This window comes from Piliocolobus tephrosceles, chromosome 13 (genome assembly GCF_002776525.5).
Source record: "Piliocolobus tephrosceles isolate RC106 chromosome 13, ASM277652v3, whole genome shotgun sequence".
Classification (NCBI taxonomy): domain Eukaryota; kingdom Metazoa; phylum Chordata; class Mammalia; order Primates; family Cercopithecidae; genus Piliocolobus; species Piliocolobus tephrosceles.
In genome coordinates this window covers 101,246,840-101,274,775 of record NC_045446.1, presented here as the reverse complement: position 1 = coordinate 101,274,775, position 27,936 = coordinate 101,246,840, and the positions used below count along the sequence as shown (strand labels likewise).

General features: G+C 37.8%; 1 protein-coding gene across 2 annotated transcripts; it reads right to left on the bottom strand.

Moving 5' to 3' along the window:
• Nucleotides 1-118: 118 nt before the first annotated feature.
• On the bottom strand, nucleotides 119-25,671 carry C13H11orf88 (chromosome 13 C11orf88 homolog). 2 transcript variants are annotated; one of them, XM_023208038.1, is made up of 7 exons: nucleotides 25,446-25,671; nucleotides 24,893-24,931; nucleotides 24,327-24,397; nucleotides 15,108-15,188; nucleotides 3,359-3,418; nucleotides 2,707-2,759; nucleotides 125-384 (listed from the first exon to the last, which is right to left on the bottom strand). In XM_023208038.1, exons 1-7 carry the CDS (start codon nucleotides 25,669-25,671, stop codon nucleotides 327-329), a joined length of 588 nt encoding a protein of 195 aa, XP_023063806.1. In that variant the 3' UTR covers nucleotides 125-326. The 2 variants fall into 2 exon arrangements, with proteins under 2 accessions (XP_023063807.1, XP_023063806.1); XM_023208039.2 differs by lacking the exon at nucleotides 15,108-15,188 and having other exon boundaries at nucleotides 119-384.
• Between the last annotated feature and the right edge of the window lie 2,265 nt (nucleotides 25,672-27,936).

The window sequence follows — 27,936 nt, the reverse complement described above, 5'->3', positions numbered from 1 at the left end:
TGAAAACAAGATAAATAGGAGTTTGAGAGTGTGGTAAGATGAAAGAGATGTATGGTGTGGTGTCAAACAGTAGTACCCAGTAAGTAAAATAGACACAAATATTCAATAGCTGGTAGAATTCATAGAAGCCTGCATATGTAACCTTTATTTCTTTATTTTAACACGAGTATTCACTAATTGGTAAAATTCCTGGAAATTTGCATATTTAACTTGTATTTCTTTGTCTACTATAGTGTTGCCAGTGATCTCAATGATCCTGATCTAAGAGAAGGTTGTTTCCAAAGTGAAGATATAAGTGAGCCATCCTCTGTCATGTGTCAAGCAAATTAGTCCAAGGCTTTGACTTCTTCTTGGTCTTCTTTATCTGACTCTGATACCACTTTCCTGTTGGTAGTAATATCAGTCAGTTCCAATACACAGAACTCTGCCATTGTGAACATGATGTAGCATGAAAACAGCTTTCGAAAATTCTCCCAGTAAAAATTCACTGTTGTGGATTCCATGTGTTGGGTTTTGCAACCAAGTATAAACTTGTATGTGGGAGAAGTGGTTATGATACTGTGAAGTGTGGTTTGGAGGTACAGGAGCCCTCCTACCCTAAATGTGTTTTGTTTATTCGAGAGTCAGACTCCTGAGATTTCATCATTGGCAATTGATTTTTTTGGATTACCCATTGTTGTATTTATTCAGACTTCTTTTAAAATGCAAATATTCTGGGATGGATAATAAACATATTGCCACTAAAACTTTTCTATGAACACATTTTCCGGTTCCTTCTTTCTAACAGAAGAGGACCTGGATTATACTAAGAAGATCTGTTGAAGGAGGAACGGTAAGGGGGCATTTGTGTATGTAGGGGAATTATTTTACAATTGTGTCTAAAATAATTAGAATAGTTTTTAAAGTTTATAAATTAATGTATAGTATGCAAACATCACTTTCCAAATTGGCTAACACTGAATTACATGATATTTTTAAACTAAACTCTTTGTTATAAATACTTTCTGAAGTCCAGCACGTAAGCAGTATGCTGGCATTTTGGGTAACCCAATTCCTCATGGAGCTTACAAGATAGTTACAGACAATACAAAAAATATGGGAAAAGTTAAATAATGCAAGCAATAATAAGAGTTAAATAATTATAAAATATGGGCACAGAGTAGTGCATGATTAGTTGCCCAAAGAATGTACAAAGAGTAACTAGAGGCCGGGCATGATGGCTCACACCTATAATCCCAGCACTTTGGGAGGCTGAGGCGGGTGGATCACGAGCAGGAGTTCGAGACCAGCTTGGCCAAGATGGTGAAACCCTGTCTCTGCTAAAACTACAAAAATTATCTGGGTGCGGTGGCAGGCACCTGTAATCCCAGCTTCTCAGGAGGCTGAGGCAGGAGAATTGCTTGAACCTGGGTGGCAGAGGTTGCAGTGAGCCGAGATCGTGCCACTGCACTCCAGCCTGGGTGACAGAGTGAGACTCCATCTCAAAAAAAAAAAAAAAAAAAAAAGTGTAACTAGAAGGAGTTCATAGTAAGAAGATATCACAGCAGAATAGAATGAAATTCAAGACTTCAGGATGCAGGACAAAGTTAATTTACAAAAGGATTTAAGTAATTATTTAAATTATCAAGAAAAGTATCTGCCCAAGCTGTGAAATGTTTTATTATTAGGTGAGTCAACATGGGTAGTAGCAGGAACATTCTGTAAAAATACATGCAGAAATCTAAGGCACCCAGACGTATCTATTGATGTTATTTAAGTAGCAGTCTTCATCCACTATTTGTATCGTTAAGTCACTCTTGACTGGGCTAGTTTTGCTTCATCTGTAGAAGCTAAGTCAAATCGTCTGGCTAAAAAGTGAGAAATTAGGTTGCTGAGCATTGTGTAGATAATATAGCTAGGTGATGAAATGATCTTTTTACTTTTTTCCAGAAGTTTAAAAAATTAGTGTAGACATATTCTTTCTTCTTTAAGGGTATGACTTTGATAACATTAAAGACAGTTAGCCTCAATACCAATGAGAGAAAAATCAAAATTCTATCACTTTCTAACTGTTTCTCCCTGAATGTAGTATGAAAATGAATATTTGTCAAATTAATGTTGAGTTAGCCGCATCGGTTTTTTAGTCATAATACAAAAATGGAGAGATTTCTTATTAGGGGTGCGTTAGTGATTAACTGTTGCTTGCTTATTTCCTTTAAACTCTTCTAGACTTAAACTGTTCCTAGTCCTGCTCCAACATTATTCCAGAGATAAGGCTACTCCCTCATCATTGAGAGTTTGCTACATGAACTTAGTTTTAGCAACCTTAGCCCACTCAGAGCTGGTGAACTACAAACACCTGCTGATTCACTAAAGAAGTGGGCCAGGTGTGGATAGGGGATAGTGGAGTCAGGAGGGCGTGGTGGTGGGTGGCTATATAGCCCAGGATGGTAAGGGAGGGACAGAGAATGTGCATAGAGCTTCACGGCTGAGCTGCTTTCCGTTTTTCACTAACTTATGCTTGTATATTCCACAGACTGACAAGTTCGTATACAGGCTTTAATAGCTATGCAGAGAAGAAAGTTTTTTCAAGGCAAGAAATCTGTAATACACTGGGGTGGGTTTCTAGAAGATTTAAGGGTAAGTGGCAAAGTAAGAAAAAAGAAGTGCTTCCCTACACAGTAAGTTAAAAGGTGAGAGAATATTTTTTGACAGAAGTCAACTTACTTTGCTTTGTGCTCTTTGGTTTTTGGTTTATAAGGAAGGGAAATCAGTTCCTTCTGAAACAAAACAAAACAAAAATCAAAAAGGTAAAATTTTACTTCTTGCACTGACTGCAATTTACTCACTTGAAAAAAAGCTGAGGTAAAATCATCAGAGTTTATAAAGACTAGCTTCTTAAATCTGGAAACTGTGGGGTCAGAAATGTTGCACATTAGGGAGTTTGGGGTTTATTCAGGAGTGTGTGTTTTGTACATCCACAAGTTTACATGATGCTATTACTATTTTTACTAGGTTTGTGTCTCTTCATTTAACATTTATTTTTGTATGATCTAGGCAAGCTCAATCATTGTAAATAAATATTAGCACCAAAATAGCCCATGTTAATATCTTACAGCTTTATAATATGTGAACAATAAACACCACTGACAATAATACCTCATTTCTTATGCCAGGAGGGCTGCAAGCTCTGGAGACAGTTTTGATTTATCAACGATTGCCAGATTATCTGATGTCTGTACCTTGCCCCACTCTGCTATATCGATGGCTCTGGACTATAGCTAGCTAGATTTAAGGGTTCAATCTATAAAACCTCTGCAAATTTGCCACAATTCATCCCTTGAGATAGATTATCCAAATGCCTCACTATTGGTCTCACCGAGATCCTTTCTTCTCTTTGTTTTCTTAAGAGTTGGAGAATCTCTTCTCTTGTTTTAGCCTGTTTAAAGAAAGAAAAAAGTGGGTGTCTTGACTCAATAATGAAGACTTATGCCTATGGAAGGTAGAATTCTTCCATTTTCATCTTGTATTGGCAGAATTTTAAAATATTTTTTCCCAAGATATATTTATATATTTTTGTTTGTGCCAAAATCCTGTTTTTATTCAAGACAATGCTGTTTTACAAAATGTTTTTGTAAAATATTAAAATGCTGTAAAATTTTATTGTAAAATAATAAAATGCTACTTTACATAATTTACCCTAAATGGAGGGTTTTTTCCCACCTAATAATAACTAACTTTTTAAAAATAACGAATATTTATTAAGACCTTACCACATGAGCTATGATAACAGGTTTATAGACATTATGTCGTTATTTTCTTATAACAACTCAGAAGTTTGACAGTGCTATTACTCCACTGTATAGGTGAGGAAACTGAAGCTTAGTAAGGATAAATAACTTACCCAAGCTAGTAAGTGGCAGAAGCAGATTTGATTCTAGCTCCATTTAGAAACAAAGTTCAAGCTATTGACCATCACACTAAATTGCCACTAATGGTGGCAAGAAGCAGGATTAGCAAGCTCAACAGCATGCTGCTTGCATAGGGCAGCAAAGCCTTATTCTTTCATCTCTCCTATTTCTAGCTTAGATATTGAGACCTGCCCATTCTCAGGTAAGTTCACCTAAGTGCAAAAAACTAACTTAGTGCAGGCATGAAGATTTATCAATATATAAACTATAAAAATAGGCAAATATAGGTTCCATTTTTTTCATAGAATTCATCTATATTAAGTTTTGGAGATAGCCAGGCAGAAAATCACCTCTGGTGTATTTGAGAACAAAAGAAAAGCCTGATAATCTAACATCAAACAAATAAAACTTATAACTTCAAATGGCCAGATAAAATCAAAGAAATTCTGCAAGAAATTTGCAAGAAAGATCTGCAAGCTGCAAGAAAGAAATAAGAAGTGAGAATAGACATAGATTTGTCATAGCCAGGTGCAGATTCTGTCATCTACCTAAATTTATTGAGTACTTTCCCAGGGCTGCTGTAACAAAGTACCACACACTGCATGGCTTAAAACAATATTTATTGTCTCACAGTTCGGGAAACTAGAAGTCCAAAATCAAGGTATTGGTAGGGTTGTGCTCCCTCTGAAACCATAGGGTTTCTTTACTTCTTTCTAGTTTCTGGTGGTTTGCTGGCAAGCTGTGGCATTCCTTGGCTTGCATAACTCCAATCCTTGCCTTTGTTGTCACATGGCATTCTCTCTGTGTCTCCGTCTTCACGTGGCAATCCTCTTATGAGAACTCCAATCAGACTGGATTAGACGCACAACCTACTCCACTATGGCCTCATCTTACTAATTTCATCTGCAAAGACCCTGGTTCCAAATAAGGTCACATTCTGAGGTACTGCTGGTTAGAACATTAGTGTAATTTTTGCATGTGCGGGGGTGCATATTTCAACCCATAGTAAGCGCCTGTGATGTAACATTATGTGCTAGTGGCTGAACATAACGCAGTTTCTGCCTGCAAGGTGACTGCAGACTTACGTAGCAGAAGACAAGTAAATAGTTTCAAGTGTGCTATGTGGGGTTAATATAGGGTACAATGAATGAACTGAAGATCAAGGACACTTATTAAGACAAAGGTGTGTGTGGAGTAGGGGTGGGGACTCAGAAGATGTCCCAGAGGAGGTGATGTCTATGCTTTAGACCTGAAAGTGGTAGTCATCAGATGATCATGGAGACAAGGTGGGGAAGAAAGCTTTTAAGGCAGAGGAAACAGCGTGTGCAAAGCCTGGGTGGCTAAGTACTTCTTCAGGGCAGTTCCGCAGTCCTGATGGCTCATCTGCTAAAGAAGCTAGAAACCTCAGGCGTGATCCATCAAGACACACAGAGCAGGGGCCCACGCTGGGCAGCTGTAATCAGTGTCTGGGCTGGTGAACTGGGTGCCTTGGCTTTGCATCATTCTGTTTAAGTGATATGAAGCTTGTCTTTTATAAGCCTACAAAGTTTTAATTTTATTTATTTTGAGATAGGATTTCTACATTTTACTTGATTTTTAAGTGTCATATATCACAGTTACTGAAAGAAAAAAATTCAGAGTACGTTTGAAAACTGTTTCACAATATCTGTCAGCTTGCATAGATTGAATAAAATAATGTCCATAAAGACCTGGGATATTTTCAATGCAGGTATTCAATGTTAGTTTCTTTTCCAACTTTTCCATTACACATGTATTCAATCAGTATTAATTGCTCTCATACTGTGATTACATAGCACTTTATACCTTTATTATGGTATTGATCTTACTTCTGATTTATCTCTTAGTTGCTATCATGTCTCTGTCAGAATCTTACTCATCTCTTTATCCTTCCTTAGAGCTTAGCAGTGCTTTGTATGTGATACTCAATGAATTTTTGTTGAATTGATTGAGTCATGATGTATGAATGCAATCATTGTACTGTGTAATCCACAATTACTGGCCTAAGCAAAACATAAAAAGTTTTGGAAAGTGAAATTAAACAGTGGGTAGATTTAGTTTTAAAAAATCCCCTATGAACAAAATTATATGATTATTTTCTGTGTAACTATTGGGAAATCATGGACAAGTTATATTGTCCTGTGCTTCTAATATAAAAAGACAAACATTTAGTTACAAGATTCAAAAGTAATAGTAGAATAACAAATATATTCATTCATTTTTTTCCTTGACTTCAAGTTCTTTTTTATTATAAATGACTTTGATACTTAAATATCACATATCACATAATACACCAGAAACAAATATTTCAAATATGATCTGATTTCTGTCTCCTGGACATGTTTCCTGGAAATAAATAACAAAACTAGTGTAAAAATTGTGTTATCTAAACAAAAACATTGTGGAATATTCCAGGAAATCTCTGCCAGGAAAGCTAAATACAATTCAATGGTAAGAGAAGATCCTTATAACTTATATTATTAGTAAGGAAGCATAACTTACTTCTTAATTTCATATTGACAAAAAATTTTCATTTCTAATTCTAGTGTTTTGGTTGGGCTTGTTAATGGAATTTTATATTTATAAGACTTTATAATTGTTTAATTAATTGTTAACACAAGGGTTTCAGAATTTATATTTATAACATCTTTGACCGTAGAACATCTTTGACCATTGAATATTAACTTATATTTATATATTTTATTTATGATTTATATATACACTATTCCTGAAAAAACAAATTGTGAAATAAAATTGATTCCAGAAAATTAGGATGTGATATAACATATACATTTAATGTCTCATAGATGGTTAATGAATTTTAGTGTCACCTCAAGAGTTAAATTGTCTGGTTCTCTCCTTTTGACTTTTCAGAGCCAAATGACTTGAGTGGCAATATGTATTAGTGGAGTCAAATACATTTGGTTTGAATCCTAGTTCCACTGTGTGTTGAATGGCAAGTTCTAGCTTAACTCTCCCGCCTGGTCCTCCTTTCCCCACTGCAACTATGCGGTAATCACTGACCTTTAAGTTAGAGCTTTGTGATCTTGGCTAAACCAAAGAATCCACAATCCCAGTTGTGGATTTCTAAACTGTGAGGAAGGTTGTTGAGAAAATTGGAGATAAAAATTGCTTAATGAAATGCATGACATATGGTGAACATTTAATAATTGGTAGCTATTATAACACTATTATTATTAGAAAATTTTTCTGTCAGTGCTTTTAAAATCTTGAAAAGAGTAAGAAAAAAGAGGATAGATTGTCTGCTTTTTGTGTACAGGCATGAAGGAATTCTTATGATTCAACCTGTGACCTATGGTTCAGTTGGTGAATATAGTTTGAGGGAGGAAAGGAGAAACAAGGAGAGATGTTTAAGGTGTGATTTGTTATTAAATATGCAGTGCAAATTCTTCTGACCACAAATTTTCTGGTGTGTTACTAACTTTCTTTTCAGTTAATATTCAATTATAAAAAAAGCTCTTAATAAACACTAGAATTTAGAAGAAAGGCCCTTTCTTCTCAGGACCTGGTTCCCACATACAAACTGCATTTCTTTCTTGGACTATGATTGAAATTTTTAGACTGAAACATTCATCAAAAATAACATGAGGGGCCAGGTGTGGTGGCTCACGCCTGTAATCTCAGCACTGTGGGAGGCTGAGGCAAGAGGATCATGAGATCAGGAGTTTGAGACCATTCCTGGCCAATATGGTGAAACCCTGTCTCTACTAAAAATAGAAAAATTAGCTGGGCTTGGTGGTGCTTGCCTGTAGTCCCAGCTACTCGGGAGGTGGAGGCAGAAGAATTGCTTGAACCTGGGAGGCAGAGGGTGCAGTGAGCCAAGATTGTGCCACTGTACTCCAGCATGGGTGAGAGTGAGACTCCGTCTCAAAAAAAAAAAAAAAAAAAAAAAAAGAGGCAGTGTTTTTCTCTGATTATCTGTCTACATAGCCAGAAGAAATTTTCTCTTGATTACCATAGTGTGAAAGCTGGATTACTGAATATAATATAAAAAATGTCTTACAAGAGTATTTAATTGATTCCAGCATCAGTTCTTTGCTTAGATACTTGGCAGTCATCTCAACACACAGAGAATCAAAGAACTCTTGAAATCAGTATGAGATAGTATTTAAACCCCTTGGCTCCACTGTCAGATGGACCTGAGTTCAAACCCTTATACTACAGTTTAGATGTGTGACCTTGAAAAAGTCATGTTCCAGCTTCAGCTTCCTCATCTATAAAATGGAGGCAATCATAGTGCTTTCACCAGAATTATTCTCAGGATTAAATAAGAATGTGAGTAAGACGCAATGCACACAAAATACATTTAGTGCATGCAGTTAGTTCTCAAAAGTATTATGTAAGGAGAGGAGTAGATAGTTGGAGAGAAAAAAACATTAAGAAGATAGACTAAGAAATACTGAGGGAAATGTTTTAACTCAAATGAGAATTTAAAAACATTTTAAATTCTTTCCATTGACTATAAGTGCAATATATGTACATGGTATAGACATCAGAAAATGTGAAAAAATACACAAAGGAAATGATGTTTACATAAATCCAACTGCTAAATCTAAAATATTAATGTAAGTTTTAACATTTTAAACATGTAAAAATTTCAGAAGACCTTAAAGAAGCTCCAAAATAAATAATCTATGGACTTAAAAATAATTCATCAAAAGGAGAAGGGCAGCTAAAGAAGCTGTGGGCTAGGTTAAAATGATTATAACAAACATTATGCACAAAGGCATGGAATCAAGCTAGGTCCTCATCAACAGTGGACTGGATAATGAAAATGTGGTACATATATACTATGGAATACCATACAACCATAAAAAGAATCAAAAGCATGTCCATTGCAACAACATGGATGCAACTGGAGGCCATGATCCTAAGTGAAATAAAGCAGGAAGAGAAAACCAAATGCCACATGTTCTCACTTATAAGTGGGAGCTAAGCATTGGGTGCACATGGACATAAAGATGGGAGCAATAAATACTGAGGACTACTAGAGGGGTTAGGAAGGGAGGGGCACAAGGGCTGAAAAACTACCTATTGGGTACTATGCACACTACCTGGGTGACAGGATCATTCATACCCACATCACACAATATTTCCATGTAACAAGCCTGCATATGTATGCCCTGAATCTAAAAAAAAAAAAAAACAATTGAAATTATTTAAAAAATTATACACAGGGATGAAAAGAAGATAGCAGTCCACTTAAAAATAAATGAAGATCATGGTGATAAGCCTTGCTTGACTGAATCAAGGTGTGTGCTTTGAGGACTAGAGAGATGAAGGGTAGGATAGCTTAATGGGATATTGAGAACCTTGACATAAAGATATCTCTATTTGAACTTGGTTTAGTAGAAGATAGGCACTTTGCTTTTTACCTCCATATAACTAAGTTAGAAATAAAAACAGTTAAAAAGACCTCATACACTGAAAATTAAAAAGCATACTTCTAAATAATTGATAGGACAAATTAGAAATCTGAATAGAAATGTAAAATACTTAAAATGGAATAATAATGAAAATACTATATAGCTTATGAGATGTAGCTAAATAGAACATTGAGGTATATTTATAGTTTTAAATTTGTATATTAGGAAAGAAAGTGGAAAGTTAAGAAACAAAGTGAAAAGAGAAGGAAGTTAGAAGGAAAAGAACTAACCCAAAGTTGAAGGAAGAAGTAATAAAAATCAACTATGGATAACTAGAAAAAAAAAAAACGATAGAGGACAATCAAGCTAAATGTTGGTTTTTTTAAAAAGACTATTAAAATAGATAATACTTTGGCATAATTATGAAAAAAGATACAAATGATTAGAAATGAAAAGAGGTAATAACTAGAGCTACAGCAGAGATGAAAAAGGTGTTAAAAACACTATGAGTCTTTTGCACCAGTAAATTTGAACATCCAGATGAAATGAACAATTTCCTAGAGAAAATAAACTTACCAGAAGAATTCAAGAAATAACAAATAGGCCATTTTATCTACCAAACACAAAAAGGAAACATTTCGGCAAAAAACCTATAGGCTTATGCAGAGTAGGACCATCTCTATCACCTCAACTAATTTCAATTACCATTGACTAATCAATTGGGTTCATCTAGGGTTAACTTGAGTATAGTCACTGTATTACTCATCATTTCCAATAGTGCCTCAGCTTCAGTAATTTAGCCTTCTCATAGTTTTCTGATAAGTGTTGTAAAGCAAGTAAATGGTTGAAAATTCCTTTCCCAGTTGATTTCCGATGGGGTTGTATTTGAGATCACTTCTAAACTTTCAGAATCATTATGACATTCACCTTTTAATCTACACTTGTAGAGGGAGGCATCATGATAAATTTAATTACTTTTTATTTACCTACAAAGGGTTAATTAACTTTGCCCACACATTTCTGTTCTGTGTTTGAAATTTCAAAATATAACTTCAGTGGTAATTTTTCTTTTTGCAGGCAATAACTAAAGATATGATTAAGGGGACCAGGCGCGGTGGCTCATGCCTATAATCCCAGCACTTTGGGAGGCTGAGGTGGGTGGATCACAAGGTCATGTGATCAAGACCATCCTGGCCAACATGGTGAAACCCTGTCTCTACCAAAAATACAAAATTAACTGGGCATGGTGGTGCATACCTGCAGTCCCAGCTACTCAGGAGGCAGAGGCAGGAGAATCGCTTGAACCCAGGAGGCAGAGGTTACAGTGAGCCAAGATCGCGCCACTGCACTCCAGCCTGGGCAACAGAGCAAGACTCCATCTAAAAAAAACAATATATATGATTAAGGGAAAATAATATGAGTCTCATTTTAACACTATGAGCAAGCCAATCTTGTGTCTTTTAATCAGGATGTGGATACTTGAGTGATCATGCGTTTAGTAATCTAGTCATCATCCTTTGAGAGTTACCCTTTTAGTCAAAGCATTTCCATTTAATACTAATGCTTATTTCGAACCTGCTAAAATTTTATTTTTCAATCATGGTTTGGATTGAAAAAAAGGATTGAAGAAGAGGGGGAAGCAGAGAAGATAAAAACAAACTTTCACTGAGTAACTACTAGATGTTGGGCATTGTGTGAGTTCCTTATAGGTTATCTAATTTAATCTTTATAGCACAGTGAGGTGGGCATTACTGTTATTACCTCTTTACAGGTAGAAGAAACTCAACCATGTAAAAATGAACTTTTATCAGGGTCACTTAACTAACTAGTAACTGGCAGATCCAAGGATTCAAACTCATTTCCAGTTCTGTTGGACGTCACTTCCTGTGCTGCTTTTGCCACACTTCAAACACACAGACTTCAAACACACACACACACACACACACACACACACACACACACACACACACACACACAGTGATGGAATGGTTTCTTCAATCTTTACTCTAAAAATGAGTTATTAACCATGGTGAAGAAGAAAAATATATTCTCTGCTCTCACAGAAACATTCTTATTCTCATAGAAAATGCTTGCTTATCAGAATACAGCAGGTGGAGCTAATCCAGCTTGAGCTCAGCCTTTATCACAGTTAATTTACTTATTTGAAGGTATCATGTGGCCCTTTGCAAAATGTGGCTAAAGGGTAAAGATAGTTGAATTATAGTGGTATTTATAAACCGAGGAGCTTTCTAAGATCCTAGTGTAAGTGAAATATTTATGCAAGGATTTTAAATTATAAATTAATTGTAAAATGGGAATAACATTCCAAATTCAGAATATTACCTAGGCAGAGACAAGATTCTATGGTTTGACAGAAATTGAGAACATTATCAGACTTTTATTTCCTTGAGGCTCCAGAATTTAATTTTTTTTTTTTTTTTTTTTTTTTTTGAGACAGGGTCTTGCTCTGCCACTCAGGTGGAAGTGCAGTGGCATGATCAGGGCTCACTGCTACCTCCACCTCCTGCCTCCTGAGCTCAAGCAATCCTTCCACCTCAGCCTCCCAAGTAGCTGGGACCACAGGCACATGCCACCACACCTAGTTAATTAAAAATGAATTTTTTTGGGGGGTAGAGATGAGGTCTCTCTATGTTGCCTAGGCTGGTCTTGAACTCCTGGGCTCAAGCCATTCTCCCACTTTGGTCAGCCTCCTGAAGTGCTGGGATTATAGGCATAAGCCACCATACCTAGCCTTAATTTTTAATTCTATCCCAATGATTGAGAGTTAACTGTCTATAGGTGTACTAGGGAATTTCAGTTCATATTCAGAAAGAATCTGACTCCTCAGTGGGTTCCATTTCATTTTTATCTTACAAATGCAATCATGAGGAAGGTGAGAATTATGATTGAATTAAGGTTTTTATCCATTTATTGTTTTAAAAAGTCTCACATTTGGGCCTGGTTTTAAAAAGCAGTATGCACCTTGGCTTGCTGATGTTGATAACAGAATGCTTCAACTATGAATTGACTCTATGAATTTACTACCATTCCCTGTGCCTGTTAACTGAGATCTGCTATGTTGATTCTACAACTACCATATAGGAAATTTATATCTACTCTAATAATAAGATATAGAACTGTTGGACCTCAAATTATCTACTATGCGCTTTAAAAGACAGGCTGAATAATCAGTGAGAAGGCTTTCTCCAGTATAATCTGATTTTAAAAGATAGACCTAACTATAGTAATCTATGGGAGTGGATGGAAGATGTTAGAGGATTATTAATCAGAGAAAGGAAGAATGCTGACTTGCAGGAAAAAGATGCAGATCTAAGCACCTTTCTATACCTCCTGGAAATTGCTTGATCTTGGCTCAGTTCCTAGGTCTGACATATATACTTTTCATTTGAAAAATAACAACTTACTAAAATGAGAAAAAAATTAGTCATTACATAAGAGGGAGTCAATACAATTTTTCTTAAATGCAGATTTCAATCAAGTATGAATTTGTTGTGAGGAAAAAAATATGTATTTTCTTGGTTCTGTTACATATATTTTCTTAGTTCTGTTACATATATTTTACCAATAATAATTGCCTGAAGAACGTAGATTTTAAAACATTTACGCACACACAAAATGCATGCAGAGCAGAAGTATAAGTGATTTAAAAAAACTGCTTTAATATTGCTTTAAAAGGTACTTATCTTAAAAAAGTAATAAGTGAGATTTGTATTTTAATATTGAGAAAATATGAGCATAAAATGAGCACTGCATTTTAAAATTCAACAAAGTATACATATATTGAGGATAACTCTATATGATTGAATTATATGTTATTGATGATTCAGTTTGCAATAATTATCAAAGCTTTTCCTTAGCAAAGACTACTGAGTCTTGAAGATTTTCATTGTTGCTGGTTATACAGATATGATGAGTGGGTGAATGATACTGACCTCATCTTTCAGATATGTCTTTCCTGTTCTGCCCATAAGGACTTAAGAAGGAGAGGTTAGGGATTCCCCACACAGATCACCTCAAACTTCTTCTCTGGCTCATACTTCTTCTTTGAGTTTCTAACCCATATATTCACAGGCCTGACAGTTCACCTGCTTTTCTCAAAGGCATCTCAGACTAGGTAAGTCTAAACTAAACTTGTAGTCCCTCCCCTACAAACCCCCAAACCTGACCTTCATCTAATGTTTCTTGTTTCAGAGAATGACACTACCCATCCTGTTATACAAGCTGCTAGAAAACTGAGTTATCTTTGATACTTTGCTGTACCTCACCTTCCATATCTAGTATATAACCCTAAATACTAGTTATTTTACTTCCTAACTATCCCTTCAATCTATCTGGTCTTTCTCATCTACCTGCATGATCCTAAATCACATCGCATCACCTCCCGACTGAAGTTTTGTGATGGCCACCAGTCTGGTTTTTCCACTTCTGCTCTGGCCACTTTCAATACATTCTCCATATTACAGTCTGCTGATCTTTCTTAAGCAAATGTGATATTCTCATTCCCCAATTTAAACCCTTCAGTGGCTTCTTACTGTTCTTACTGGAGCCTAACCTTCCTCCCACATTATCACATTGGCCATTCAGCTTTTGACATGCGCGGTGCCTGTTCCCAGCACAGGGTCTTTGCACATGCTGTTTTCGCTGTCTGGAATGCTCTTCCAATGTTCCCTCCACCCTGTCTTTCTGACCTAGTTAATGCCTGTTCTTCCTTTAAATCTCAGTCTGGTTAATCTTTGTAGGAATCCTCCCTGATTCCCTTGATTGGATCAATACCACCCTATTAAATTATCCTAACATCACTGTAATTCTTTCAGAAATATTTCTCTCCCTGATTAGACTCCAAATTTCATATAAGGGCAGAGTTCGTATCTTTGACCCATTTCCCATTTGCCCTGAGAACACTGTGCTGGCAGCGAGCTGCACTTCTTTTTTTCTAAATGGGAAATAGGTTAAAACATGTTTTGTTGTTGTTGTTCATCATTGTACTCCAGTGCCTAGCACAATGCCAGGCACATAGAAGTGTTCAATAAATATTTGTTGAATGAATCTTGCACAATTCTTCCAAATAAAATTCTGCCATCTTTTGGGCCCATGATTCATCTTACTGTTTGTGGCTTTGCTTGGCCCTTCTTGCTTGAACTTGATGTGGCCTTTTCAGTGTTGACCTCTAACTTGCCCAGATTTCTTTTGAAGCCTACAGAGTTTTCAGTTGCTTCTGGCCAACATTCTGTAAAGTTCAGCTCGGCTCCATGATTTCAGTGCAGGGAGCCTACATGTCTGGAGTAAAACCTAAACAATGTCCAATCCAACTTCACACATACAGACTAATGTCTACACTTATACTACCAGCTATTTTATCTGTTGGCATCATTTATGACCAGAAACTCCAGAGAATGCAAAGATAATATATAAAACGTAACCATAATTAAGAACTGTCTTTTTTCTATTTTTAGTTATTCAGTGCTCCAAAAATGTGTCCTTTATAATAAAAGTTTCAAAGTTTATCCTAAATAACTTTTAGGGTTTTTTTTTTTTTTAAACAAATTGCTAAATTACTGTTACAATGAAAATATGCACATTTTCCTGTTATGTGTGGTGGCTCACGCCTGTAATCCCAGCACTTTGGGAGGCTGAGGTGGGCAAATTGCTTGAGCTCAAGAGTTCAAGACCAGCCTGGGCAACATGGCAAAACCCTCCCTCTACAAAAAATACAAAAAATGTAGCTGGATGTGGTGGGGTGCACCTGTAGTCCCAGAAACTTTGGAGGCTGAGGCTGAGGTGGGAGAATCACTTGAACCCAAGAAAGTTGAGGCTGCAGTGAGCCACGATCATGCCACTGCACTTCATTCTGGGTGACAGAGTGAGACCTTGTCTAAAAAAAAATAAGAAAAAAGAAAAAGAAAATACGCACATTTTCTTTAAAAAGGTATTCAACAAAGCTTATATCAACAATAAAATCAAATAGATTTTTGAATATTTTTTTGACTTGGCCAAGAAAGTCAAAATAATCATAGTTAGGTCAATTTGTCTCCTGTATTGATGGTTCTAAACTTTCTGGGTTTTCTGCATATGGCAGTAAGGAATGACACAAACATAAAGCAATGTGATTGGAGTTGGGAGAAGGGTATATGCTTCTAGCATGCTGCTTTCTTTCCTTCTTTTTTTGGCCAAGCATCTCTTTGGTACCAAAGTTCTAGTATATGGAATATTATCTTGTCCCCTGTGTCCAATTCCTCGTCTCAATTTCTTGTCTAGCATTCCAGATTCTCTGGGACAGGGGTTCTGCTCTATTTTCCACTCCTGACCCTACATTCCAATGCCCATGGCAGGGTTTCTCTTACATGCTGTTAAACCTTGGCATGATGTTTTTAAACTTCTATCAAATTTTTCTGGAATCACTTCCTTTGGAGAACATGCAATGCTCTGCTCATCTACTGTGACTTTCTTCTGTGACCTACAGAGCACAATGTACTTCCATTCTTGTCTGTTGCTCCCACATCCTTTTGCTCAACTGACTGCATGTCTGTTCAGCACCTATGAGTCTGTGAGCCCTCTGGGTCTTGGTTAATATATTCTTGCAAGTTTTCCTATTAAATGAATACTTCATATGACATCTAGCTCGAGGAACTGGGCTATCATGCAGAATTTGGTGCAGACAAGTTAGATAATCCATTTATTTATTCATAACATTTATTTGGTGGGTCAGGAGATCACCTATTTGTTAGGCCCTGTGACTATAATGTCAAAAAACCCATGGTCCTTCACCTTAAGGAACTTTGGAAGCTACAGGAGAAACAGATCAATGACACCACAGTACTATATTTCAAGGATGATGACAGGGGGATGCCTGGGGTCCTACAGAATTAAAGAAAGAGGCATTTATATCAGACTAGGAGATATGTGAGGGTGAGAAAAGGCTTGACTATGACTATTGAACTGTAAACAGCTAATTGTAGGTATTAGCTAAATGGGAAGAAACGGGAGAAAGGCATTTCAGGCAGAAGAAACTGTAGGTTTAATGTCACAGAACTCCTTGGTGGGTTCTTGGAACTATAAGTGGTTCAAAATGGCTGTAATATGAATTGCACTTAAAGGGAATGGTGGGTAGATGAGGCTGGGGAGGTATGGCAGGAGGCAGATAGTGAAAGTCTTGGTATATTAAACTGTGATTCAACCAGTTTTAGGAGTACAGTTGATTCTCATTGTTTGTCATAGTTATGTTCTAGAATGTCATCACAAACACTAAACCATTCCTCCTAGGTTCCTGCCAGCCGCTGGTCATAATGTTTCATCAACGGAACAATACATAACCTTGTTTTATGTGGTGTTTCTGTTTAAAGACACCTTAAAATATACTGTTGATTTATCAATATTAAACTCATGGTAATAGCACTGTAACTCATGCCTGAACAAAGCTTATCTAATGCATATATTTTATGCAGAAGGCACATCACAACCTTCTTGCACTTAGGAACATCAGTACTTCAAGGCCATTTTAAACAGCAAAGTCACCAAAAAAGATCAAAAAAAAAAAAAAAAGAACACTTCACATGAAATAACAAAAAGACTTCTGTTTGGAGTTATGAGAGTGAAACACAAAGGCAAAGCATCACCTTGTTCAATCTCAGCTGTGAACGTTGTGTGTTGAGCAACTCAAAAATATTTTTTTTGAGATGGAGTCTCACTCTTGTTGCCTAGGCTAAATGGCATGATGTTGGCTCACTGCAACCTCCGCCTCCCGGGCTCAAGCGATTCTCCTGCTTCAGCCTCCTGAGTAGCTGGGATTACAGGCATGTGCCACCACTCCCAGCTAATTTTGTATTTTTAGTGGAGACAGGGTTTCACCATGTTGGTTGGGCTGGTCTCGAACTCCCGACCTCAGGTGATCTGCCTGCTTTGGCATCCCAAAGTACTGGGATTACAGGCATGAGCCACCGTCCCTGGCTTCAATTTTTGTTTTTTAACCACTTTCCACATGTCTGCAAATGACCATGCAAGTGCCATGGGTATTGATTTTAGTGTTGTGAATAAACTATAGCTAGTAGGCAAATTTGCACATAAGGAATCCATGAATAATGAGGGTCTTACTATATTGCCAATACAGTGGCTTGGGAACGGTTCAATTTCAAGAATGAACTAGACAAATGACTATATCATCAGACTCTGAGGCTTTCTTGACCACACTTTATGTGACTAGAATACATTATCACAGAAAATGAGAAAGTGAAGTAAATATAGATACATCAATCATTTATTATCTAGCTCTGATATAATTGCCTAAGAACGTTTTCATCTTGCCTTAGATAGAGGCAAAGTACAAGGGTGGATAATGGCTTTAATTTCAGATGTGTCATGGTTATTCTCTGAGTTACCTGATCCACAGAATCATTCTAGTTCTTCAATAAACCCAATTTGATTTGCCCTGCTGCTTATAAAGTGTTTACTAATTTGAACAATAAGGATTCATGTAAGTGGAACCAAATTGATACTTCTGCATTAATTTAAAAAAGGAAAAATGTACATGATCCTTTTTTGCTTCATTTTGCATTTAATAGTTTCATTTAATTATGTTTTATGAACAGATAATAAATGTGGATCCTTGCCCAATATTAGCTCAGCGTTTAAAGTGTTTTTCATTTTGTTCTTAAGGTGAAATGTATAGAAGATATATAATACACAGATCTCTGGAAAAAAGAGGAAGAGATGCATTTGGAGCATGTCCCTATGGAATTCTGAGGCTGGGTCTATATGGGACAAATGAATTCAGCAATTTTTTTTTTTAACTACTCTTTGCAGAGCAGGGCTACCCCATAGGCAGTGTGCCCAGAGTAGCCGAATTCAGCTATTTGATCCCAAATCTCATTCCTTTCCTAATTATGATTTTACAGACTGTAGATGTTACTAAAGAAGATTTAGAGGGGAACCTCATCTGTCGGCTGAAAATGTTCCCCAACGTTGAATAACTTTTGAAAACAAAGTGGTACTTATGGATGATATAAAAGCATAAAACATATTTACATTAATACAATCTTTTAATTTTCATTTACTATCAAAATATTTGCTTGTTACTATAAATGCACAGTCTGTTTTTATGACTCTTCCACTTGAATGCTTTGACAAATTAGGAAGAGAAGAACAAGAATTTAAATGACTAAACATCCTTTATTGGTGAAGGGGAAATCCACCACTTCCTATTGGTATTCCTTTTATGGAGGAAAAGGAATTTTATAAATATTATATTAGGGTGGGAAAGCAAAACTAAAAGCCAGGTAACACTTACTGAGAAATTTTAGGTTTGTCTCGGAAGTCAATCCCTATCATTTTGACACAAAAGAGGATTTTCTTTTATCTGAGCATCTTGGCAATGACACTGAGGAAATTCCCTACATTTTTGCTTTGGTTCTCTGAAGTTGACTTATAATGATTCAAAGTATCCCTTTCACTTCTTTGAAAGTGATAATCCAACAGTTGATAATGTTAAAAAGTTTTCCACTTTCATGACTCAGTGTCTAAAAATACAACCTTTTGAAGTGCTAAGATTTTTTTTTTCTTCTGAGAATACAGATTACAGTTCAATACAAGTAGGTATTAGCTAAGTGGGAAGAAATGGGAGAAAGGCATTTCCACGCAGAAGAAACTGTAGGTTCAATGTCACAGAAAAATGAAACACCTTGTTGGGTTCTTGGAACTACACACTTGTAGTTCCAAATGGCTGCAGCATGGATTTCATTTAAAGGGCAATGCTGGTAGATGGGGTTCCAAGACCTTCAGTGGTTGCCTACAACTGCAGATGGTACCGAATCCTAGATATACTACGTTTTCCCTTATATATACTACCTATGGTAAAGTTTAATTTGTAAATTAGATGCAGTAAGAGATTAACAATAATAACTAATAATAAAACAGAGCACATAACAATATACTGTAATAAAAGTTATGTGAATGTGATCTCTCTCTCGGTTACTAAGTCACTAACAGGCATATAGTGTCTACAGCACGGATCCACTGGACCAAGGGATGATTCTTATCCCAAGTGGGATGGCACAGGATTTCATCACACTCTCAGAATGGCGAGCAATTTAAAACTTATGGATTACTTATTTCAAGAATTTTTCATTTAACATTTTTGAATCATGGTTGACTGAAACCAAGGAAAGTGAAATCATGGGAAGGAGGGCTACTGTAATGTTCTCATCATAGCATAACTTGCTTCTGGTTCAAGGAAGTGCCATATAACAAACTTTTGAGGAAGACTTATACTATGGACATTATTGGTTGTATAGAAAGTGTAACAGAACAACAGATTAAAACCCCATTCCCAAATAAGGAGCATGCCTGGGATGTTGTTCTGCAGATTGCATATTTTCCCTGTAAAAACCTTTGGTTTATATTCATTCATGTTAAAACTATGATTACAGATCATTTCCAAATATGTCATTTACATATATGCCTTCAAATACTGCTCTGACCTCTCCTTCCTTCTCCCAGCAAATGAATTATTTATAATTCTTTTCATAAAGAGATAATCAGCTAAAGAGCTTTCTTAAAGGTGGCAAAACTAGAAAGCAAATTAGTTTTATGATTTCAAAGAATTAGCTGACTATCCACTTATTATAATGTTTTCAGACTACTTTAGAACTCTGAAAGGAAGAATAATGGTCCAGTGCAGTGCTGTGAGGTTTCCTTTATGGACATAGTAAGCCATTTAATCTTGACAGGCTCAATTGTTTTTGATTTCCTGCCATGGATATCCATCACAGAAATAGCAGTTGTGATTAATAGCATTTTGATCACTAACCAAAAGCATTTGTTATAATGTATACCTGGAAAATATTCCAAAATGGAGAATAATATTCAAGTGTAAAAAACTATAACAACTGAAAAATCAATATCCATTGAGGAGAGAGGGTTATAAAGGTACTTTCAGGAGAGAAATTAAATTCTAGATTTTCATTAATTTTAAGGAGAAAGTAGAAGAATAAACCTTAAAGAGAATTTACGGGTAATGTTTTTTCCCAATTTGATATGAAAATTGTACCTGGAATTTACTTATTAATGCGTATGTTCAAAACATGTAGAAGATTCTCTTAAATAGATCATTGTAAATGTTTTGTTAGTTAAAAAGATACCCTATCCTCATCTATTTTCTAACATCAAGCTAAAAATTCTAGAATGGTGGTGGCAGCAATGCAGAGACAACATTATCAACTTAGAAAAAAGTGGTATCCAAAACCAGATTCTGTTTCAATAATTACAGGGAGTCGCGTTTCTTCCCATTATATCCATAACCCATGAGATAAAGCAGAATTAGGGAGAGAGGTGATGTGCTAACAGATTAGACTTTGGGTGTATTCTTGTAAAGATTATCAGCCTAGAAAAATTTGCCAGATGAGTCTATGCAGAAAAAGCTAAACAAAATTGAAATATCAGTATATAGGGCCTTCATTTACTCTGTAATTCATTTAATTATGCATTTATTTATTCAATAAACAAAGATTTACTGAGTTTCAATAACCAAAAAGGCACTAGGTTAAGCAAATAAGACATGACCCCTGCCTTTATAGAATGCATTTGTTGAGGGTAAACTGTGGCCAGGCGCTTCACATACCTTACATCAACTCTAAGAGGTGGATATTAAAAAAAAAAAAATCATTTTCTCTTTTATATATGAGGAAGCTGAGCATCCCAGGAGTTAAACCAGTTGCTCAAGGTCACACAAATAGTAAGTGGCAGAGTTAGGCTTCCAAACCCATCTTGTTGTCTGTAAAACCTACTACACTGTGGTGCCTGTAATCTAGGAGGAAAGAGATAAACATACACAATGACTGACAATACACATCAGAGACTGTGCAAATACTATGAGAAAGGATATGTGGCTTGCTGTGGCAGCACAGAGAAGAAATCTATTGATTCTGCTAGTCTCTGGGTAATCCCTGAGAAGCCTTCACGGAAGCTGGCATTTGAGTTAGGCCTTGAAGGTAGATGGGGAAGAACATTTCAGGCGGATACATGAAAGTGCACTGCAGAATGAAGAACCAGCTTATAGTTCCAGAACTGAGAACAGTGTTTCTCACATTTGTATTCATACCATAGTTTTGAATTTTAGAATATTTGGCAGCATACCTGAACAATGCCATAGTCAGCAATCATTATGATACAACAAATCTATTATGGGATTAATTTCATGGACTTTGGAGTTAGGATTGCAGGCTTTGAATCTGCTCTGCCACTTACCGGTTATGGGGACTTTGGAAAATCATTTTAGGCCTTGTTTGGCCAAATGGTGATAATCATAGTGGGCTATTTTAAGGAGTATATGAGTTAATGTATGTCAATTACTTAGTTTAGTGTATAGTACCTAATATACATTCAATAATTGGTTGTTATGAATACTACATTATATTATCTCAGAATATCTATTAGAGCATTCAGTTATTTCAGGATTCTCTTGGTTGCCTTTTTGTATTTTGGCATTGTTCAAATTGAACTGTACTAGATAGTACTGGCTAAGTTTCCCCATATACTAAGAAGGCAGTTTCAGTAACTTCTCTTTCTTTCCCACTGCCTTACTGTTTTGTTAGGCCTCTTGTCTTCTACTCTCAACAAATGGAATCATCTTCTATATTGCAATGCAGAACCACTAGGCTTAATGTGAATTTGGCAGATACTATGCATGTTTAGGTATAACAAAAATATACTTTTCCTATTCATCACTTTGCGAGCATATATGTGAAGGGGCAAACAGTGTTCCTTGGTCTATGTGGTTGAGATCCAACTATACAGAGTTGGGGTGAGAGCATAGGAGAAAGCGGGGAGAGTGGTAGGAGAAGACAGGTTAGGGTTGGATTGGAAAGGAATTAGAACATGCTAAGGAGTTTGGCCTTGAGCTTGAAAAGGAAATGGGCAGCCATGGGGAAAAAAAAAGCAGGAGGGCTAGTACAATCGTATTTGGATTTTAGGAAGACAACTAATACATTGTGAGGGATTGCTTTGCATATTCTTTGTCTAATAAACTATAAATCCTTTAAAACCCAGCACCTTTGGGAAGCTTTCTTGATTTGTTACACCTGATTTTGATGTCCCTCAATGTGTTCTCGTAGTATTATGTGTGTACATCTATCATGATATTATAATACATAATAATTATTGACTGAATTGGCTGTCTCCTCCACTGGATTGTAAACTCCTTGAGATCAGGGACCACATCTTATCTTTGGATCCCCAGCAGCTAGTATAGTACTTGCAGGTTCTCAATAAATATCTGTGGAATTTAGTAATTAATAAGAATTTATAGAAGGAGCCAAGACAAGGAAACCAGTTCTAAGATTATTAGCCTAAGAGTCTATCATCATAACCTCCACTGGTAATTCACATCATATTGTCTTATTGTTTGACAAAAGCTGATAGAAATGTATTATAATAGTTTGTCTTTAACCTTTTATTTCTAATCCTTTCTTAAAATGAAATAAGGCCAGGCGCGGTGGCTCAAGCCTGTAATCCCAGCACTTTGGGAGGCCGAGACGGGTGGATCACGAGGTCAGGAGATCAAGACCATCCTGGTCTACACGGTGAAACCCCGTCTCTACTAAAAATACAAAAAACTAGCCGGGCGAGATGGCGGGTGCCTGTAGTCCCAGCTACTCGGGAGGCTGAGGCAGGAGAATGGCGTGAACCCGGGAGGCGGAGCTTGTAGTGAGCTGAGATCGGGCCACTGCACTCCAGCCTGGGCGACAGAGCGAGACTCCGTCTCAAAAAAAAAAAAAAAAAAAAAAAAGAAATAAAATGAAAATTAAATTCCAAAAGCACTGAAGTTGACTTTTAAAGATTTTTAATTCACTGAAAATTAGGCTTTTCCCCTCCCTATAGTCTGGATATAAATATACAGTACATAATATTCTAAAGAGAGAATAAAATGCTGACTATTTCTAATTACCTAATTTGTTTGAGGGAATCACCAGTAGTCCACAAAGTGAATTAATGTGATCAACAAACTCAAATGCATTGTTCTGTAATTTATGTAGAATTCCCGATAAGTCTTTCAGAGTTTGCCAATATGTCCAATGATTAAAGATATTCAGCCAAAATGAATCCTCTATCTTTGCTTTTACAGTATAGGAAAAGTTACAGGAGTGTACTTTATCCATTAATCAAACAAAATGTTTCTATAAATCATTGTATTAATTGCTGAGTTAAAGGCCATGCCTGTATCATGAAAAGCAAACAAAGGATATTGCCAAAAAGACTAGTGTGCTTAGCTGATTTGACTACCCCAATGTGTTTAATTCCAGCCTTTAGTCAAAACAGGTCTAGATGACAGACTCATTCCTCTGATCATTTAATTTTGACCTATTAAGACAATCAATTCTATTTGATTTTTCCTGTTCTTATGTTTTTTTTTTTTTTAAGACATTGTCTCACTCTGCTGCCCAGGCTGAAGTGCAGTGGTGAGTGAGATCATAGCTCATGGCAGCCTTGAATTTCTGGACTCAAAGGATCCTTCTGCCTCAACCTCCCAAGTAGCTTGGACTACAGGTATGCACCAGCAGGCCTGGCAAATTAAAAAAAATTTTTTTTTTTTAGAGATAGAGGTCTTACTATGTAGCCCAGGCTGGTCTTGAATTCCTGGCCTCAAGGGATCCTCCTGCCTAGGTCTCCCAAAGCACTGGGACTGTAGGTGTGTGCTACTGCACCTGGCCTCTTATGCTATTTCTGTTCTCAGAACACTGTATATGGTTGGGGACCTTACTGGATGGAAAGTATGTGACTCCACCTCTTTCTGTTTCTCTCTGGTTCTGTTGTTCCTATACATTCTTGGGCTTTTACTGAGATTGATAATAGCCAATGTTGAATAGAATTTAATTTTCTATTGAAATCCTAATAAAGGTTTTCCTTAATTTGCTCAAGCTGATGCACTAGAAGTAGCAGATTTTTTAATATGCATGTGTTTAAAAAGTCAAGATTATTTAGACATTTAATGACAATCAGATGACCTTCTGAAATATTGGCCTACCTTTTGGAGATACTTTACTTTCTCCTCAGATTCCTGTATCTTTAGGGCTTCGGCAAAGATGTTTCTATTTTCTAGAGGGAATAAAGTCAAATTCAATCTGAAATAATTTTATCATGATTTTATACTAAAATTGATATAAAATTGGATACAGGTTGAAAGGGAATACATAGAGTAGGAAGGTAAACAAAAGTACATGTGGTGTATTGAAACTTTATAAACTAGATTTCCAAATAATTAGAGACTGAATTAATTAGCTATGGCTGCAGGGAACCTCTAATCTCTTTAGATGATGAGCAAGCTCTAGTCCAGAGACAAGAAAAGGTCTCAAAAGAGAAAATATCTGCAGGATCAGAGATTCCAATTTCTACATTCCTGTTCAAACTGTTAAAGAAATTTAGGCATTGTCCTCTGGATAAACAGGGTGGTCCCTGAGCAGGGACTTACGTGTGCAATTCAGAAAGTTATACCACAGTGTAAAGTAGTACAAGTATACCCTTGTACTTATTGCCTATTTTCTGATGACCCTAGGAGTCAGAATGCTGAAAGGCATAAAACTTGATACTTACTGTTACTCACAAGGTGGGAAGACTGCGAGTTACTGTTCTCTAAAAAATACAAAAGGGAAGTAAAGAAATCATTGGAAAAGACCACAACATTAAAGGCATTTGAATTTTTTATACCATAACAATTCCATAACAGTTTCCACATTCTAGGCCTCACTAGGGGCTTCTGGGTCCAGGAAGTTCATTAGTAATGTTGACTCCACCTTCATCTTTCTCCAGGGCTTTTCATGTTTGAATTCAACTGTGTATTTGAATTCAGCTGTGTAAACTGTCCTTTCAGCCAACAAATAGCATTTCCTCAGATTATTCTATATTGTTTACCAAATAGATGCTATAATTTAAGGAAAACTTATGTGTGTTTAGATGTAACAAATATACCACTGATCTTTTCGGATGGAAGGGTTGCTGGAAGGGTTCGGGAACTATACATGTATTTGTATGTACCTATAACTATTTGTATATACCATTGCAATTTCTCCTGGAAGGGGCTCTGGTATCTGCAGGCCGGTTACGGTGGAGGCAGATATGACTGACAGGAGGCCACTACTCTACTCACCAGACCCTCTGCTCCTCCGGGGCCGCGCCACCGGCAGACGCTGACTGCTGTCTCTGCGCAGCACCAGCTGAGATTCGCTAGGGGGATACATCGACGCCGAGATCCAGAACTGCTTAGCCAAGTTGGCATCTTGTTCCGAGGAGCCGGCAAATACCAGTAATCCCGGGGGGCAAATTTCCTGGGACTCCTTTCGGCCGCTAGGTTCTTCGCTTGGCCCCGTTTCCATGGCAACTGAGGACGCTCCTCCAAGCGTGCTCGCCCGGTCCCCCGCCCCGCCCCCGCCCCGCCCCTCCGAGAAACGCCAAGTTGGTACCAGCCCCTGCCGGCAGCCTTCGGTTTCCTTAGGTAGGTGTTGGGATCCACTACGCGTGTGGGGGCCGTCGGAAGGCCACCCCTGTGGTGATCAGGTTTTGGGACCAGTCCAAACCTTGGAGTAGATAGGGGAGAGTCAAAACATCAACTTTGGGTTGTGTCCTGTCGGAGTCAGTGGGGGAGTACTTTAGCTTCTTATATCCTCAGTGGGCCTGTCACATCCTCTCCCCTTCCCCCTAAAAAATAGCTAAATAAACTATAAATTTCTCAGCCCCATCGCCCCAATTCCCCCTTCCAAACCAGATTGCCAGGGACAGCACCTGCTACGTGGAAGTTCTGAGAACGTTGCGCCGGAGGAAAGCCTAGCCCTTGGGAGCTAGAGACCTGAACTGGGTAGATACATGCCCATGTGTATAGTTTCTGTGATTTTAAAATTCTGAATCCTTTAAATCTTAGGAAACATTCTGGATTTTAAGTGTAACTGCATTTACTAATCACTCCCACTAAAAGTTGCATAGACTGCAACAGTTGCAAATGATGACTTAAAAGAAGGGATGTATCTTAATGAATGGACAGAGTCCCTTCACAGAAAAAAAAAAGTATGAAAAATTTTGTTAATGTATTCTTATAAAAGTATTAACAAATGTGAGTGTGTAAATAGCTTTCCCGGGAGATTTTTGTCATGGCAGGAACAACTTAACCACTTCATTGATAGAAAAGTTAAGATTACTGTGGCAGGAACTGAGATGGACGTCATAAAGCCAATTTAGCAAAGGAAATGGACACATGACAATAACCACAATTTTTGTCTTTATGGCACTTTATTCTTTCAAAATATTAGTAACAATATAGTCTCAAGAAGTTAATAATCACATGTTCATATAATAACATACATCAATCAGCTAAGAAAAAAATCATATTCCCCATTATATCTAAAATTTTCGTTAAGAGCCTGAAGGAATATTGAAAAAAACCCACATACCTATATATTACATACACTGTATTCTTAGTAGCTAAAATGTTGATTTTTTAATTTTGGCTGAGCAATTAATAGACAATGGATGAAATCAGCATTTTCCAACACCCCTCTTCCCCACACACATTGATGATGCACAGGCAGCTCATTTGGATGAATTCCCAAATCTTTTTACCTGGCCGTGTGGTTAGTGATTGGTACTATCAGCAATCAGCTAACTACACTGCCTGGTAACTAGACTCATGGAAAAAAATTGCAGTCTCAAGTTGGTACCCCCACACGTTGTGACAGGCAATTCATCGGTTGAGTTGAAGATCAACTGAGTTGCTGGCTTGGTGAATATTCTACTAGACAATGGCAAATAGACACAGTGAATCATATACAGTATTAACCATTACATGGGTGGAGGGGCTTCACCTCCAGGGATTTCGCTTTCCTGGCATGAGACTGTTTCATCTTCTGTGACTCCTAGAGACAGAGCTAACAGTTTAACTGTATCTGCAGAAACCGCGGGTTTTCTCGCGCTTGCAGCAGGTGCTCGCGAAGCATGCCAGCGCGGGACCGACGCCGACGCCGCGCTTCTCAAGCACCTTCTCCTCTCAAAGGCTGCGGGCAGCCAGAGCCGGCGTCCTCTTCCCGGCCGGCGGCGGATGATGCTGTGCCTTGTTTTGATGGCAGTGGAGTTAGTGATTGTAACCACCACAGTACAATCAGCTAATGACACTGCCTACAAACCGAGCACTGGGCGTCCGCGGCTGCAGCTCCCGGACGGTCCGCAGCGCCGACGCGGGGTCGCGGGGTCGGGGCCCGCCTAGGACCCCATTTCACCGGGGGACGTCCGACCATGGCTGGGCGCGAGGGGCCCCCGAGGACACCCCGGGCCCAGCGGGATCCCCGCCGGCCTCGCCGCGCACAGCACGGGTAGTTGGGCCAGCGGGCGGCGCTGCGGGGGAGGACCCGCGCCCTCCCGGGCCGCGCCCCGACCCCGGTGACCCTCGGGAGTGCCGGGCCTCCCCTTCCCGCAGCCTCTAGCTCCTCTCAGGACCCTCCCGCTCAGGTTCGCCTCGCTTTTCCTTTCCCCTTCCCCTCCTCGGCCCGGGCTCCCACTTTCCTCACGCCAGGCTTCAGTTCCCAGCCCCAAACCCTAGAGCTGGCTCTCTCGACCCCGTGCGCCCCGCAGCTCTGAGCGGCCGAGTGACTGTG